The 18,061-nt window shown below is 51.9% G+C and overlaps 4 protein-coding genes across 4 annotated transcripts; 2 read left to right on the plus strand and 2 right to left on the minus strand.

Moving 5' to 3' along the window:
* Window positions 1–1,642: 1,642 nt before the first annotated feature.
* B0T23DRAFT_150131 (2-dehydropantoate 2-reductase) lies at window positions 1,643–3,608 on the minus strand. The gene is made up of 3 exons (XM_062832519.1): window positions 3,259–3,608; window positions 3,137–3,203; window positions 1,643–2,990 (listed from the first exon to the last, which is right to left on the minus strand). The coding sequence occupies exons 1-3, from the start codon at window positions 3,294–3,296 to the stop codon at window positions 1,857–1,859; spliced, it is 1,239 nt and encodes a 412-aa protein (XP_062693265.1). The 5' UTR covers window positions 3,297–3,608; the 3' UTR covers window positions 1,643–1,856.
* A 5,090-nt stretch (window positions 3,609–8,698) lies between these two features.
* B0T23DRAFT_150189 (uncharacterized protein) lies at window positions 8,699–9,167 on the minus strand. The gene is made up of 2 exons (XM_062832520.1): window positions 9,034–9,167; window positions 8,699–8,978 (listed from the first exon to the last, which is right to left on the minus strand). The coding sequence occupies exons 1-2, from the start codon at window positions 9,112–9,114 to the stop codon at window positions 8,793–8,795; spliced, it is 267 nt and encodes an 88-aa protein (XP_062693266.1). The 5' UTR covers window positions 9,115–9,167; the 3' UTR covers window positions 8,699–8,792.
* A 1,234-nt stretch (window positions 9,168–10,401) lies between these two features.
* Window positions 10,402–11,174, plus strand: B0T23DRAFT_150198 (uncharacterized protein; the record flags this gene model as incomplete). Its single annotated transcript, XM_062832521.1, has 1 exon — window positions 10,402–11,174. A coding segment is annotated over one exon (633 nt), but the record flags the coding sequence as incomplete, so codon positions are not given.
* Window positions 11,175–14,484: 3,310 nt separating this feature from the next.
* Window positions 14,485–16,797, plus strand: B0T23DRAFT_150216 (uncharacterized protein). Its single transcript, XM_062832522.1, has 3 exons — window positions 14,485–14,868; window positions 15,261–15,419; window positions 15,494–16,797. The coding sequence occupies exons 1-3, from the start codon at window positions 14,793–14,795 to the stop codon at window positions 16,561–16,563; spliced, it is 1,305 nt and encodes a 434-aa protein (XP_062693268.1). The 5' UTR covers window positions 14,485–14,792; the 3' UTR covers window positions 16,564–16,797.
* Window positions 16,798–18,061: the final 1,264 nt, after the last annotated feature.

The raw sequence follows: 18,061 nt of genomic DNA on the forward strand, positions 1-18,061 counted from the left end.
TAACTTTTCTTTCTCCGGCAAAGGTGTACACGACACTACCACGAGACTGCAGGACATTTTTAGCAGGCGCTCTTATGAGGTCATCAATTTCTACACTTAGACTACTAGTGTACACAGTAAATAGCGACGTTTTGCCCTGGGCTTGTGACATGACGTCATCCTTGTCCCGCAAAGTTCAAGGGCGCAACGGGCCGGTGTTACACGGAGTCAGTCCAGGGTCAGCTGTTACTAGCGACAGCCCCGGGAGAGGGCCCGGTGCGGACTGCGTAGGGGTACCACTACCGCGTATGCACTCCGACGAGGGTCCGACGGGCATTTCCTGTTATTCCCACTTGTGTTTGTTCCTGGCACACACAGCCTGAGTCGGACATCCACAGCCCCGATGTCCCTGTTTTCAAGGACACGACAATGAGAGGAAAGGAAAGGTCCTTCGGGAGCCGATTACTCGTCAAGTCCCGCCACTAGTTGAACGCTCGGTTCTATCGACCTGACGAGTAACCATCCAACACGCATGGGTAGGACCCTGAGCGCACAAGTGCACATTGGTGCCAACGTGGGAACACCCCTGCAGACAGCAACTCATGCCGTCAGCTCGCTACTAGTGTATCGTAGTCCAGACTGCGAATCAGGATCTGACGACTGTCGCGGATGATCAAACTACCGATTTTACACTAAACTGTGGGAATAACCAACGCATTCGAAGAATGTCGTGCGCCAACGGGATTCCAGCCATGAAACTGGCAGCTATGAACGCTTACAGTGGTGTACACTACCATCGCCAACTACTTAGTTCCACCATTCTTCCGAATCCCTTCCGCTAGCAGCATCCTCGACGGCATCTTCCGCATCACGCGCCTCGTACCCTGCTCAGCATCCTTAGATCATTTACGTACCATGTATACTCCTTTGCCTCTCGGCTTGTCAACTATCAGCATGTGCCCCCGTTTGCCTCCTCGCTTAACCCCCAAGAAGTCACATCACAGCAGCCCGAGAACCCGCCTCTCTCACCTCTTCATATGTTTCCAAACCCACAGGCGATCACGTTTTACTTGACTCCCTCATAAGGAGCTTCGTCTCAGATTTCCAAAAAAAAAAAAAAAAAAAAAAAAAAAAAAAACCCACAGACACGGCTGGATTGGTAATTATGGGCCACCGAGCCCCGATCTTACGATCCCTTGCGTCAAGTTGACTGGGTTGGTGACGTTATTCACAAAGTAACAACGGAGGAGACGGAGATAATGACGGGCGTGCCGCAATTCGATTAGGGCATATTCTACATAGGATGGGGCACAGCACACTGGCACGGGCGTGTGAATGCCGGCATAACGTTTGCTCTTTCACGGTTTTCCTTTGTCATCAAAGTGATGAATACCTCCAGTCAAACCAGATGCGCTTTTTTAACGATGAGTATGCCATCAAGGTGTCAATGAAAAAACGATAGGTTCTTTCATGTTATAGACATATCGGGTCTGGATGGAGCAGGAATTGTGTCGTTTATGTAGGAAAGTTTTGATAGCGAAGCTCTTCTGAACGATGGATGGCCTTTGTAAAGTGGAATATGTCAGTTATCACGATGAGTGTGCCGTTTGCTATGCTCACTCGAGTCGCTTTTAAGATTCAATCTCATTTTCGTGCAGTGATGGTGCTGATCAACATCTTTCATTATTACTCCATCTTCTATCCTGATGATACTGTGAGCTGCCAATCTCAACATTTCACCATCTAGCCTTCTTACACCAATAACCCAAAACATCCCCCGGAAAGGAACCGCGACAACGCTCGCTCGCTCGTTCAATTCACCAAGCAACAGCCACCTTTCACTGCCCATCTCCCGACCGTCTCCCTCCAACCTCCTTCTACAACTTCCCCTCCCTCTTCCTTCTCTCCCTAACACTCTGCATACTCCTCAACAACGCATAAACCCCTTGCAACCTCGGCATCTCCACCCCCCGTCCCCTCGCAATCCTCACCGGATTACCCACGATAACCTCCAACTCCAACGGCCTTCCCGCCTCCCAATCCAACAACATACTCGGCTTGGAACCCACATTTCTCTCCGTTGACTTTAGAATCTTCTCCGGCGTCGCGAACCCTTTGGGATCCTTTTCGAACCCTTCTCCCTTGGGCAGACCCAGAATCAAAGGCGCAGCATCCCAGATTTCGTACATGATGGCTGACAAGAAGAGGCGGAGCTCGGGGTCCCGAACCATGTCGGCGTTGCCGATACCGCCGGATAGTACGGAGCACGGGTTGAAGGCGGCGTTGATGCAGAGTTTGTGCCACCGGATGAGCTGGAGGTGAGATTCGGAAGAGAGATGGGCGTCGCGGACTGAACCAAGGTGGACGAGGTAAGAGGTGAGGCGGGATGCCAGGTCATAGCCCCTTTGTTGGAGGGCAAGGTCGGAATCGGTGAGTTTGTGGTGAGATGGCGCGGATGAAGAGGGGGAAGGAGAAGGGGAGGAGCCGGTGGGTGTTAGATTGCCCGTCGATTCAACGTTGGGAGTGGTAGTGACAAAAGGGGGGGCTTCATCACGGTCTTTGGTAATAGGTGTGCTAGAATCAAAGCTAGCCGAGTTGGAGTACGGACCAAGATGGATGCGCGTCCATCGGTTCTGTCGGATGACTCCCTGACTGATTTGTTCGGCGGAAACGACGGTGACGGCGCTGATGATGGGCGTTGAGGGAAAACGGGTGCGGTACGGTGCTTCGACGCCGACGCCGTTTTGGATCAGGACGATGCACGAGTTGGGACCGATGAGTGGGGCGATGAGCGCCGAGTCGTCACCGCGGTCCGGAAGGGCTTTGGTGGTTACGACGACGTAGTCCCATTGCTGAACAGGAGCAGAGGCGGCGGCGGCGACGTTGGGGAAGACGGCGTGAGGGGTGAAGGTGTAGTCGCCGAAGGAGTGGGTTTGGAGTTTGACGCCGTTGTCTAGGAGGGCTTTGTAATTGGAACGGGCGATAAGGGAGACGTGGATGTTTTTGGAGGGCTGGTAGAGGTGTCAGTACCTATATATGCTCTGGGCAATGGGGACGAAGGATGAGTCAGGATGGATGATGAGAAACGAGGCCATTTTTGTTTTCGCTTCACCCTTGACTTATCAGAAATAAAGTAAACAAATAGGGAGGAACCTACGTGATGCAGCCTCGAGGCATAGAAACAACCGACGGCACCAGCTCCTACAAAGACAATATGGACGGGTCTGCATGATTGTCAGTTTGGAGTTCGGTAATGAAAGTTTCAACAAGTGCACCTACTTGTCCGGGTCAGGATATTGCTTGATAGCTTCGGGCATGGTGGCGGTTGTGAAACCGAAGGCAGCAACTCTGGAGGAACGAGAAACTGAAGCTATCTAGTGTACAGGGGTTTTGGCGTCTGCTCTCTTCAAGATGCTTGGTAACTGAACTTGAAATTCTCAACCGCCTGGAGTCAATTGATATCCCAAACCCACTTCCTATCGATCAGTTGCCGGCGATATTTAACTCTCACGGTGAATGATGGTGTTGGTGTAAACGGTCACGGGCAGTCTGACCTCGGCTCAGCATTTGTTTGTCGTTGGTCCCCTTCAATGACACCATCGGCAACTGTCATTGTGCGGAGAAGACGGCAGCTGCGAAAGCGGAGTTTGGGCACCACCACATTTTGCTTGGCAGGCACCATCCCACAGTTAACCCCCGGAGACCTAGCACCCTGGTCTAACCCTGGTTTAACAACACACCATTTTCCCCACACCTAACCCTCACAAGCATGGGACGGCATCGCGTCCAATCTTCACCACTGGTCGGCAACCTCCTCTCCAACACATGCACACAATCACACGCAGTTTTCAACCTTCCACTTTGCAACAAACGTCACACTGTTGCCTTTTACAGTATGGGTCTCATGCCCCTTTTTATCTCTCGGCCACGGCTCCAAGCTACATCATACGACGAAGCTTTCCTGTTCCTTACAGCATGCATACATATCCCGTGGATCCGCGACATGGAATTCATGCAAGTAATCTTCAGCATGGCAACCCACTCACTCACTTCCCCGGATTACGTATACCGGAACGTCGGGTCGCGACCCGAGAACAAGAGTCATTTGACGGAGACAAACGACGAGTTATTCTTTAAAATATTTAGGGACTTTGACGAAAGCTGATGTTGCGAGGACTGTGAAGCTTGTTTTAGCAACGAAAATACAGCGACCGAGTGGTAGGTCTGTCTGCTTTTGGATGTTACCATAGCATTCAGACCGGTTATCCACCGCTGTGGTGGATGAACAGGTGTCGAAGGCGGCTCTGCTTCGGTCGTCCTTGTCCTCATTTTTGAACTCGGAATCATTCCTGATCGCCTAGATTAACAGCGCAAAGTGGTCTCATAGACTCTGTCTGAGACATACCCAGGTGTCATTTTCCCTGACATGCTATAAAGTTCTAACCGTCTGCTGAGATGCGCCTACTTCACTTTATATCATACAGGGTACGGCAGATCTGAGACAGGGTTGGTGATCTCCCAGGAATGTTTGGGATGCTTCGAAGTACCTACATATTGAAGCTTTGCATGTTGTCTTCTCTTCACACGTAACAAGGGGGTTACGACAATGGAGAGTCCGAGCATGACTTGATCAATCTCACTACAAATGAGATTTGAACTTCAGTTGCAAGGTCACGAAGATTGCGTAAACTTGAGGACTCATATCGATGGTGGATGTTTCTGTTGTGTACATGCCTACTACCTGTCTGATATTCGTCGCACCGATCTTGAGCAGATGGGAACATTTGATCCTGAAACGGACGTCGCAATCAACCATGGATATGGAAAAGTATCAGTGTGAAGTGGATCCAAAGCAAAGACTCAATGGAAAATACATCTATTGTCTAAGACTTGGCAGTAACATCAAGACGAAAGATGCGTGTAATGTATTCGATTTGATGAAACCTGAGCTGACAAATGTGGAGGTCCCATACGTGCCTCACGTCTCACAAGTCGGCAAGCCAGCCGGACTGGAACAACAAGGGGTCCAAAAAGGAAGTACGGCAACGCCGTGTGTAAGCCGCAGTGTAATTGAGATAGAACAGAGAGTAAGTGGGATGTGGATATACACTGAGGAGGCAGTGGAATAAAAGTAACAATCCATAGACAGCGGTGATACGTGCTCCTCTTCGTTTCCCTGCCCCTGCGCCGTTCAGAGGACAACCAGACTCCTAACCACAGAGACAGTTATTGAATGATGTTGACAAACACATGGAGGGATACACGGGAACCGCGCTTGTATCTCCTCCCAGTCCCGTCTGATAACCTCCCATACACCCAACATCACCATGAGTTCTAGAAACCCGTTTGTTTTTGTGTCCCTATCTGTAACCTTTCTCTGCCCTTTGCGCCCAGAAAACGGTAACTCAAGGTGTAACAGAACGCCGTGCCCCCCGTTTCTTCTTTTCCTCGAAGCCTTACACAGCGTAACCCACAACCCACAACACAACCACAACCTGTCGTCCATGCCATGCCCGTGTACCATGCATGCCTTTTGCCGGCAGTCCTACTATCGCCCTACCCAGATCCCCCCCCCAAAAATGACGATCGCCCCTTGCCAATTTGGCGTATATTGATCGGGCAGACAGGTTGGGGATCGGACTGTTCACATCTCTCACCTGAATCTGAGTTCGGCCGTACCGCACTGCACCGCACCGTAACGACTAAAAAGAGAAAGGCTCCGGAGACGGGAACCAGCGCCGCCGGCACCGGAAGTGACACAACGTGCTGCTGTTCAGTATGTAGTGGTGGATGAAGGATTGCCGAACTCCGAGAGAAGATTGAGTTTGTGTTTCCATCTTTCCATACTTCAAAAAAGAGAAGCTGCGGTGTATAACCGTCTCTTGGGTAGATGACCGTGGACCGCAGGGCATGGCTATCTACCTGACCGGCCACCGGCCGGGTATCGGCGGACAGTGACAATACGGTGTTGACATTAAGACGCTAGCTGTGGTAAGCTAACGAGAGAGGACTATAAGAAATGTGATGAAATAGTTTTGACTTCACTTGAGGCTTGCATGATAGTCTGTGACGTACCCACTCTGGCCTCTCAGCAATGTCTTCTAGTTTAGTTCCGACCGGTCCAAGTACAAACAAGTCGCCAGCCGTCCTAATCCGCTACCAATGCCGAACGAGCGCGGTGAGGTAGGTGAGGTATGTGCCGTCCATCTGGTCCCGCCTGGACAAGTCAACATCCGCCCCTCCATGACAATGAAAATGACGTGACACAGAAATAGAACATTGGTAGGCACACGCATGACATACGGGCGTGGCAGGCGTAGCATGGCGAGTGCAGGACGGGTACACACGGCGGAATGTCCGTCCAACATGAAATCGGTAAGCCGAGTCTCTCGAAGTGTGAGATAATGGTAGTGGGTTCTTTGATTGATGGGAAAGGGGCTAGATGGGCTGGATGGGAGATGTGGTGCCTGTGGAGGGTACATGCGTTCCGGGAACAATGACTTCCAGAACATTCAGCATGTTGCATGACGTCTACGAAGAGCATAGCTGGGAATGGTGTGGGTAGTGCAACTGAAAGGGTGTGTAGTTGAGACAGCACAGAGGTAGATAAACAGATGTAACCATTGAAAAGCCCAATGGAACAAACTGCGGGCGATTTCTAAGTAGCTTATCTCAATTGTCACCATCAGCACCGATACCGGTATAAGCCCGTTACCTGTGGCCAGGGGAAAAAAAAAAAACATCCTGCACGTTTACGTGGGTGAGGGGAGAAAAAGGTGTTATGAACGAGAGACAATTGAGGGGGACACACCACCACAGCTCCCAATCGAATGAGTGGTTGATGATGCTGACTACCTTTCCCCTTTGCCCGGTTGACGAACCATGAAAGGCACCAGTCGGCGAACATCTAGATCGGCGAGATATGTTCCCCTCTCAACTTCACCAGAAGAACAAAGGGTATCATGAAATACACAACAGACATTGTTGCTTGAGGTATTAGAATGTAACCTCCACTGATTCCCGGATATCATGTGAAGCTCAAGACGAGACGGTCAACACGGGCGCCCAGCATTGGGTTTGAAATATGTCAATCTAGCCATTAAGCTTGGACATCAACGTCAACCAGTTGAGACGTGGATATGTAGATGAACACGTAAAGCGAACACCTTGCTTGGCAAAAAAAGGTGGAGGGTAGGTAAGTCACATTGCATAATAGCAAGGTGATGTGATGACCCACCACATTTGCAATAACACCGTCAATGATCGCAGCCGCGCTGATGGATGGGGGAATGGAAAAGAATGGGAAGGATGGGAGTACCAAAGCGCGTTGACGGCCCTCGCCGCATCGCGCCTTGCAAAAGGTGATGAGGTGTCCTAACGTGGAGGTGCGATGTCATGTTCGGGAGCTCTCGAGGGGGCTCTCATGAACCTGTGTGATGCTGAGCCAAGCCGTCCCTGCAGCAGCAGCTCACCTCGACATCTCCTTTCAGCCTGCCCCCTTCAATCTTCCTGCGCCTCGCTCAGCTATAACGAGCTACGAACAGGGCTTGACGGATAATCGCCAGCAGTCTGTCACAAGGCTTGGGGGAGGACGAGGCAGGAGAGAGCTAAATGAACTTTGGTGAACGCCGCGCATGGCCCGAACCTGGTGTTGCACTCTGCCATAATGAAAAAGAGGACGTAGAAAGGAAGAGGGAAAGCGAGAGGGAATCAATGAGCCAAGCGGCTTAGCTCATGGTCGTGCAACTTTTTGTCGCTTGCGGCTTGCGTGTCTCGGTAGACGGCGAGGCCGGAGGGCCGGTGTAGCTTGCCAATCCCGTGGTAGCACCACTGCAAGACATGAAAATATTCTGCGATGCAATCGTCAAGAAAGCAGCAGCATGATCAAGTTCATGATCGGGATCGATTGATTGGCGTCGTGGGGTTGGCAGAGGGAGGAAGAGATAGGCAAAGAAATTGAAAGAAAATCGACAAGACTGATTTGGTTGCGGGGAGGAAAATTGAGTTGTTGTCAAACGTGGGGGTTTTATGAGGGGTGAAAATTCAGGTGGATGGAAAATGGACGCAAAGGTGGTGAAGAGAGGCACAAGTGGCCTGTCGCAGTGCCGCTAGGCTCTGTTGAGGGAAGCTTTGATGAACGCGGGCTCCACCGTAAATACATGTGGATGGTGGCCCGGGCTCGAGCTTCTGTTCCCTTACCCCACTCTTCTCCAACCACGACATGAACTTGGGATTTCCACCGTGATGCCACCACCTCCATCACGGCATCATGGCTGGCCAGTGATAAGACAGAGAAGAAGCCATTGATTTTGGAATTGAACTCCTACTAATACTCTTTGTCCGCTGCAGCCGTCTCTAGCGTGCACGTCATGCTTCGAAGAATGAGAATAACGTCATCTTGAGGGCCAACCACCATGAAGGTGTCGACCGACAAATCAGTTCAGAAGCTTGCCGCAGGAGCCCCTTTTGGTTTTCCTCTCTTGTCCCCTTGTGGTTCATCATGGAGTGGTGTCTGAAGGTTTCGTGTTTGAATCGGGAGAGGGTGCAGAAGAGGAGACGAGAGCTCTCCCCGCTCCCTTTGACCCGGTAAGCCGAGACGAACCCTTGAAAATCTGGGTAGATCATTGCAGCAACGACATCAACAACTTCGGCCTTGGCTTCTTCGTCAAGGCTCGATGTGAGGCGTCGGGTCGACAAGCGCCGACGAGGGTGTGAACCTGAGCTCGCCGAGGGGTCATAGGCACACTCTGATCTGTCATCTGGCTAAATAGAACGGAAATGGCACATGTGTATCGAATCTTGCCGTCCTCCCATCATTTGTCCTCTCCGCATCGCCTCGAACTTGTGAACCCCGAAAACGAAAGCATATGGCTTGGAGAGAGTGCGGAGTATGGGATGGGGACCGGTTCTTCTAGAACAATTGCAGAAAACGACAGTGTATCAGCCGGTTGGTTGCACAACCCGATTGCCTTGTGATCACCCGTCCAATTTCTGGCATCCTATATAGCATATCAGTGAGATGACACTGCCCAGCAATAAAGGGTACACACTTACCTTGTCAAACGCGTACAGCACTTTCAACCTGTGCTCACTCAGACAGCAACACAGACGAAGCAACATCAACAGATACAGCATATTTGGCACTTCCGACAGTCCGATGCGGAAGAAGCATACATGGTTTTGGACCCCCGGGAATGGCATATTAGAACTATGTAAGGTTTGCATAGTGTCAGAAGGTCATCTCGGCACGATCGTTCCTATCGAAACACGCTGCTGCCGAGCCCACTTTGGACCCGAAGCGTGTCCTCTGTGTCGAACCTGTAAACCGTTATAAACGAATCCTCCATGAGACGTGATATGTCATTTTACTGCTTCCATCAATCTGAGGTCAGGCGGTCGGTGAAGTCTGACATTTCACATGATGTCTAGATGATGCTGGCATTTGTACCAAGAAAAAAACAAGGTTGAGCCTGGCGAGTACTACTCGACTGTCAATTACTGATGCGCCGTGTGACACTTGATCCTTCATGAGGGCAGTGAAACAGCGAGCACCGGCAGTGGTTCAACGAACCCAGATGGACAGACTCGTGATGTAGGAGCTGAGCTGACTAGAGACGGTAGGAAAATCCCCAGCTTGTCATCAGCAAGGACCGAGTGGATAGTAGGACGATTGAAGTGAATTAGGAGGATAAATCCGCATTCGCCTTGGCTACTTCTTGGGCGAATGTGAGGTGTGAGCCGGCTGGCCGGTAAAACTGCTTTAGGAGAAGGCGGACTGACCCGACAAATCATGGATTACGTATTTGCACAGGGCTTCTGCATGACCTCCTTCTAAGAGTAGCAACTTCGAGACAACATGAAAACAGAATGCAAGGTGCACCCGCAAACCTTTGCGACCATGAGAACGGAGTTCTTGTTACCTCAAGACTGAAATGGTCCACGTTTGTTTGTCCGATTTTCAAGTTGATTCTCTTCGTTCCATCCGCGGTGTGTTCTACACTACAGTCGGCCATGTCCCGGCGAATTTTGTCAGCATGGTGGTCGATACCCCTGTTGTTGCCGATCTGGGGGACTCTGGAGAAGTCGGCCCCTTTTGATGCGGCTTGGTGGAGACCATCTAGCGTATTTAGGCACCCTAACATGCAGCTTTCTCATTAACCCGTAGCGGGCGGCAAAGAAATGATGAGGCTGTATCATGGACCTGTGTCAGGTCGTATGGAATCTGTCAACCCCCTGGATGACCATTAAGAAGCTTGGGATCCGTAAGGTTGTGGTTGTGTTTTATGCTGCAACCGGGCCGAGGTATCGGGGATGCCTGATAAAAATACGGAAACCCTTGTACGGTGTTCCTTAAGAGGTATCGTTAGGCTCTGCCTTGATCGGTCGCAGAAGTTCCAATTTGTGTGGTTGGTTTCGCTTGATGTCGATATACTTGCTACCTCTACAGTAAGATGGTGGAGTTGCACGTACATTAGCGACCGCTGCAGCGCGGTCCGGCTGTTGCCAGGGATCCAACCTGTATCCGCAAATTGTATGTCGGCCCTCTCCTCTTCGACCTGCTTGAGTAAGACAATTCGTGAGAGTATCATGAAAGTCCTGAAAACGTGGGATATGTCGTATGCTTCAGCACCGCCTGTTGGTCATTGTCAAAAGGCTGGGGTGTCCCTTTCTACAAGACCAGATGCTTCACCCGGACCGTACAGACGAATATCTTTCTGGCAAACGAACGACTTGGGACTCAAACCCGCCAAGTCATCCAGGTATGGATCTTGGTCTCTTCAAACACAGATATTACACAGTGAGACATTCCGAGGCCAGATGATGTTGTGGATACTTCAAGTTGTGAGCGGCGGAGATTCGGCGATGGCCCCACCAATGGACTTGCAGAGCTGCCCGTCGATACCGTTAAGGTTGTGGGATGTGCGTTGTGGAGGAGGTGTTGGTTTGGATTGCTCTAATCCGATCAGCCAGCATGGGCCGTTGTTGGGCCCAAAGGAGAGTAGGGATTCTTTAGCGTGGAATTGGGCAAGCGAGGAGGAGGACACCCCAGGGTAATTGGTTACAGGCCTAGCGTAGCCAGTTACCTTATACAAGACCAGGTTAAAAGACGGGCCCAATTCGGCGGTTTCGTTGATGCATGTGCTCATTTAAGCTGCAATCATTCTCGCCAGCCTTCTTTGCGCTCTCTCGGATACGCGACCGAGCGGTTACGGCAAACGTAAAGGCAGAGGGACTCGAGGCTTTCATGTTGTCCATGTTGCCTGATGTCTCACTGCCTCGGTAAGCAGGGAGGCAGGGTGGCTTTCTCTTGTAGCAAAGACCACAGGGGGAGGCCGGACGTGGGGAGGATCGATGCAACAAGCCCGTAATTGAAAGTGACGATGGAAAAGGCCGGGTGCCCTGGAAGAGCCCGGATGGGAAGGCTGAGTGGGCGCGCTTGTCGTGGGAGGTGCGCAACAAAGTAAGATTTTAAGCGAGTGCTTCTGTTGTTGATGGAACCTGTTTCATTGCGTGATGACAAGGTCGCTTCCGTCGATGCGAATCGATGGCTTGCAGTGCAAAATGGGGCCGGGCAGAGCACGGGGAACAGTGGAACGACTCAGAACACATCTCCATAGTACCCACTAAGATGCCTGCCCTGGGCACCCGGCGACGACCGGAGATAGAAGTGGAAGTATCAACCACTATCGTCCACTATACTGCGGTACATCCGGGTATTCTTTCCTCCATAGGCTTGCTCCCGTCATTACCTCTACACGTGCACTTCGGCCCTCCTTCCATTTCCTCACAAAGAGTGTCCCGAGTCAGGAAGGAGCCGAGTTTGGGGTTCATCGTACCTGCCAAGGCTACCTTACCTTCGAACCATCTCATCATCGCCCTCAGCTTCAGAAAGACTGAACCAGCTAGGGCCGACAGTACACTAGCATGAGAGGAAGCAACGTTTCGACTTCTGTGAGGTGGTGTAGTAATCCAGGTTCCCCACGCTCACCTCATCACCGATCTGTGGAAACCCCTAACATCGAATTCGGGGTCAAGCTGCGTAGAATGCGACTGATAGCAAGACACGAATAGGGGTCCAATCAAGACAGGTTGCATGAGACCAGAATGGGGTGGGATGAAGCACGGATGGCAGGCGACATTAATGATGCTGAATTCAGGAAATGGCTGCCAGGGCTTGCGGTTTCCATCCCGCTCTGCTCCGAACCTGCCACATGGCGCCTGCCAACAGCGTTCACAGGAGGAATGCCCGACACTTCCTGATGCTGGGTCATGACGGATACAACGAAGGCTCGAGGTTGTGATTGCCTTGTCTCAAGGACATCCCAAAGGCCCTTCTCGTCTCGGTCTTTCCAGCCCGGTTCTTTCCTATGTCGCCGCTTATATTGCCTTCAGCTCTTGTTAGAGTTATGTGTCTCCCGCTACTCCTCCCCCCGTCTATCGAGAAGAATTGTCTTGTAATAGACTTACAGGTGATATCTCACTGACAGACGGGAGCTCGTGCCTTGAAGCGTGCAGTGTAAATTCATCCGCCGGGGCAACCTCCCATGCCTACGGTACCATTTGGGGCTCCGTGTAGTACCTCTAGGTTGCAACGCGATGCCGACTTTGCCTACAACTAACCTGACCCCCCTCCCCAACAGGCAGGACACCATAGGCCACCTAGGATGGAGTTGAAGCTTAGGTACCTCTGCAACCTGGGTACATTATTCATAGGTAGGTACCTTGAGCCCGGAGCTTTGTGCCTCATGCGAGCACCAGAGTCACTGCGACTTCCTCTGCAATCTGTGCAGCTGCGGTCAAAGGTTCAACGAAACCCGCCCACCACACCGGGCACCGGACTGCACCTGCTCCCTCAGCATCCCGATCTGGCAGCTCCCATTTCGTCACTGCACCCCGGGCTCGCCTGGTGTTCCCGGCTTGGGGTCTTGCTTTCTTCCAATTGCTCAATGATCATTCCGGCTTTGATCTGTTCCATCCTGTCTCCCATGTTCTGCAACATAATTGCTAGCCTTATTACGACCATAGCCCACCCCAGGCGGACGCCCATCCCCCAATGCCCACAAATGGACAACGGGATGCAGTGCCAGTCTGCCAGTGACTGCACGCAGTGAGTGATGGATGGTTCATCAGCAGCACGGGAAGCAGGCCCTGGACGGCGAGTTGGCAGCTCGAGGTATCCATTTATCATGATCTCTCTTCGGCCGCTCCTACCTATCCCGCCGTGGCCCATGCCTTTTTCTAGGTAAAAGTGGCATTCCCCGAGCCCCCCATATCCTCATGGCGGGTGTTGGAGGGGACAGGGAGACCTTAAAAAGACCGGACCACCCTCTTGCCCGTCGGCCGCCGACCATGGGATATGGCGCCTTACTAGCTCATCTCTTTTCTACTCTCACGTCCTTCTCTTTGCCCCTTTGCTTGTCCCAATGAGAGCGGCGTCCCTCCTCACCTCACCTTGGCGGTTAAGACACCTCTCCGACGTACAGACCTACCTAGCTTGATCTTGTCTGGAAACCAGGAAATGTGCTTGACCCCGTCGCCCGGCTGCCGCAATATCTCGATCGACTGGAACGTCCACTCGAGCAAGTCTTCAGCCAGACAAGCTGTCACTGCCGAGCCGCCGACCCGGAGATCTTGAGCTGGGAAAATTACATTGATAGATACCGTACGTCTATCTTACTACGCGAATACAGTCAGCAATCTTCACCCCACCCCGACTCCAGTCTCCGGGTTAGTCTCCAGGTTGGATTCCCAACAGTGCAGCTCAGCCGAGATCCTACCCCCCCCAGGCCCGGAGTACAAGGCAAGCCTTCCCGACACCATCCCGTGAGGTTGCAGCAAGATTGCAGGCAAGCAGTGGTGTCCCATGTTCTGCGAGCCCCACTTACGCCCGCCAATTTCCAGTCGGTCCCCGTTGGTCGTTGGAGTCCCCGGTCTAGCAACCCCCCAGGCCCCGTCCCAAGAGCCACCACAGCCAGGGCCTCGTCACCAACCTTTCCGCCCACCGTACTAGCTTACCGTCGCCGCCCACCGTCGCTCTCGCGCCCGCGACTTACACACGAACTTTGGCCAAATCTCCACTTCAAGCCCACATTGCCTGGTCCTGTCTGCCATCTTTATATGCTTGTTGCGAGGGCGGCTTTGTTCACCGGAGTCATCGGCACTTTTGCTTTCCCAACTCTTTTTTTTTGGTCTCATTGCCACCTGTTTCCCGTCGACCTATATACCCGCACGCACGGGCATGAGCATTTGAGAGTTTGCGTATTTCGACATCTTTGTTTTTCCCACTCTAGACATTTTTTTTACCAGGTGTCCACCCCCTGAAGCGAAGGCTTACATCAGTGCACTGGACCACCCCAATCATAGAGGGCACATTACCCGGGAGTCTCGACCGCACCTAGAGGTACATCAACCGCCTGCAACCGTACCTTACCATCGATAGCTTCGATCGAGTCTGCACGCGTTGCCCCTGAGCAGCAAAACACCGACAAACATACAGTTCCGAGTCCCAGCTCCAGCGCAATAAGTCCAGGGAGTCGAGTCGCAGATACAGGACGCGAAAGTACTGGCCCGTGATCCCGCCACCAGTCACATAACCAGTTTTGAGGAAGAAGAAAAAAAAGTTTGGCAATAGGGTTCTTGTGCTAGGAACCAAGCTCCGATCCCGCAGCAGCGTCACCGCACCACGTCAGCGATTTCTAGATATTCCAACCCACCCTAGTTCCCATTGCTAGATCCAGCATTCTCGAGGCCTGAAGTCTGAGGTCCGATCGCCAGCATCACCTTTAACATCACATCCGAAAGCTTCAACGACCATGCTCATCAACGGTGAAAAGTGGGCTTGCGAGGCCTGTGTGAGGGGTCATCGTGTGAGCAACTGCCAACACCACGGTGAGTAACTCCATATTGCCGAGTTCGCATTACATTCCGCTAGTCCTACCACTTGATCCATACTGCACTGCACTGCACTGGAAGGTCGGCTTGAAAGGCAAGGGCGGGAGAGTAGGTTTTGGGTGGTGCTGGAACCTGGTTCCAAGGCGAGACAACCTGCCTTTTCTGAAGCCCCCAGATCGCTGAACCGTGAGCAACCGTGGACACCGTGGGCACTCGGATTAGGACATCGTGAGACAATGGGACCGAGAGAAGCATTGAGGAGAAGGAGGGCCATTTCTGGTCAACGAAGGTGCAGCTCATGCAATTGGCTTGGCGGTGTCTATCCAATCGTCTTGATATCGGTTCTTTTACGTGGGGAATTGTGCTAATTTTGCGCGGTGCGGCTGCAGATCGTCCACTCCAGCACATCAACAAAAAGGGGCGGCCGGTTTCGCAATGTCAGCACTGTCGGTCCATGCGCAAGTATCGCGCCTCGCACGTCAAGTGCGACTGCGGTGAAAAGACGAGCAAGTGTATTCACTTGCAAGTAACGGTCGAGGGTCACAAGGGTGAGCATCCAGTCTTCGCTGTGCCGGGTTGATGAGGCTGTGCTTTGTCTGACTCTCATATCGTCTACTTGCAGAAAGCTGCTGTTGCAACCATGGCGGTCGCTGTACCTGCTGCCATAAGAAGGAGCATCCTCAGCTCGAGACCGTCCCCGAGTCTGACTCGGACAAAAGCTGCTCTTCCGTATCGCGAAGCTGCTCAAAGTCCGCTTCCCGCAGCAGGCGCAGGGCTAACACAACCAACTCGGATGCCATGCTCTCTTTCGACGCCAACGGCCATCACAAGCCCACGTACAAGCATACCAAGCCCTCGCAGAAGTGCGGTCCTTACACGCTCAGCAGGGGTAACTCCATGCATAGCACCACCTCAAGCCTGGGAGCTCGCTCCGTCGATAACTTGGACGTCAGCGGCAGTGGCCTTGCCATGCAGCGTGGAGCACAGTCCGAGTCCGCCTCGCCACTTATGACGGGCTCTTCGACGTTTGCCCAGCTCAACGGACAGCTCCCTCCTTTGGATCTTTCCAGCATCAAGTACACCCCATATGTCCCCAACAGCGCAGACTTCTTTGGCAGTCTCTCCGACAATGATCAGCCCCTGTTCAGCGCCGGTTTGAGCGCTACCTCTGTTGATTGGAGCCACTACGAGGGTCTCGACTTGGGCAACAAGTCGGTGGACTTTGCTCCGTCCAGCTATGACCAGGCGCAAAGCTACGGCTCCTTCGATTACTACGGATCTGAGTCGCTTTCCACCTTGACCACCAACACATCCACCTCGGGCGACATGTCTGAAGTCGAGGACTTTTTGCCAGCTCTTGATGACTGGGAGACTACATCTGGTTTCTGTGCCGCTACGTCCGGCAGCGGATTTGGGTATGGTCAGCCCCAGCCCAACCTCTACGGTGCTGCTGACCCTTTCCTTGACTTTGAAGAGTTCAAGATGATGAAGGCCGGTGCCAAGTTTTTGGCAAACAACTCGTCACTTGGCAGTGATGATTCCAATCTCTTGACGAGTAACTTACCCGATTTCAGCAACTTTCCCCTCGAGGATGATCCGGCTTTCTGGATCACTCATTACGGCGGTTTGGCCCTCCAAGACCCCGCCCCAGCCGATGGCACTGTCCACCCGCTTTGGGATGGCTCATCATGACGAGATCTGATTTCAAGTTACACCAACAAAGCGATGTTTCTTGCCTTTCTCGGATACCCATGCCCCGTTCTTAGTCTGAAATACCAATTCTTCCACATTTATAGTCGGTCCCATCGGTACGATATCATGGTCCAATGAGGCCTGTTCAGTATCCAAAGGACCAACATATGCTCCAACATGGAGGTGGTGATGGTAGTTTTATTTATGTCGGCGCAGCAGGGAGTTGTTCTTGTGGTATCTTCTTTTCCTTTCCTGTTTCTTTTGGGTATTGAAATGGCACGAACGCGACGATTTATTTGACTATTTGTCTCTACCAGTTTCATCAAGGCTCGATTTTGTCTTGTTTGGGTACGAAGGCATCGCATATATGGCACTGGAGTTGGCGGCACTATAAAATAAGAGAGCGAAAACAAAAAGTTGGAAGGATTTTTGCTATATCATCTTTATCACATATACCATTTTCCATTTATGCATTCATGGTCAGGCCATCTCACTTTCGCAATAACATCCAGCGAAATGCGATGCTCCTTGGTCAGTCCAAACGTCAAGTACATCATGCTAAATCACAGCATGTGTGCCCTCCGACACTACGAATGGACCTTCTGCGTGGTATTTTTATTTTATTTTATTTTTTACAGGAGTTACGGGCAGACATGTTACGCGTTGATCAAGTCTCATTCCTTATATCATTTACAAGGGGTTGGGGGTTTCTCTTTCCTTTCATGGCCAATTTATCGCTTCGGCCACAGAAGCATGTCACCGTCGCCGTCATCATCGTCCCGCCATCAGCGTCATCGGAACTGCTCTAACATTGCTCACCAAGAGGAGGCCAACACACAAAGTGGATGACTAACCTTGGCGACTCAGCGTGTTTCTGCCCATGTAAAGGAGTGGATGGGCTGCAGTCGCCAAAATTGCAGGAATAGCTTCGCGTTTCGTTCGACACGACCCATCCGAGCTACCTACCGAGCAAGACCGAGTTTTGTCCTAATGTCCCCCCCCACTGTATCCACGACAAAGCTTTTGTTGGCGGTTTCCACTCGTTGGCATCGCAATCGTGACTCGGGATCGACAGCTAGATTGCACCAAACAGCGTAGGGGTAATGAAGAAAGTGGGCCTCGGGCACCTAGCCCTAACTCTGGCTTGGCACGGTGAAGAACAGTGGAGTTCGAGGTGAGCAAACTCGGCCAAGCATTCATTGAGCCTAGCGAGTACACATAGCGCTGTTTGTTGTTGTTACTACAGCGCTGTGGTGAAGTTCTTCAGAGCCCCAGAGGAGAGTGGGTAACAGCGTAGCGCTGATGTGGGGCTATCGGGCTACACTAAGAAGAGAGCATGTCTTGATGACGTCGAAAGGTGGATCGATGCTAACAATGAAGGATATGTACATACTGCCAGGGTTCGAGCTTGCGCAGCTAGGGGTTTGGCTCATTCGGCAGTCTTGACCCCACCACCACAACCACATTTTTCATCTGATATGGCTGACCAGTTGACGGA

Source organism: Neurospora hispaniola, assembly GCF_033458365.1.
Source record: "Neurospora hispaniola strain FGSC 10403 chromosome Unknown B0T23scaffold_4, whole genome shotgun sequence".
NCBI classification, from domain to species: Eukaryota; Fungi; Ascomycota; class Sordariomycetes; order Sordariales; family Sordariaceae; genus Neurospora; species Neurospora hispaniola.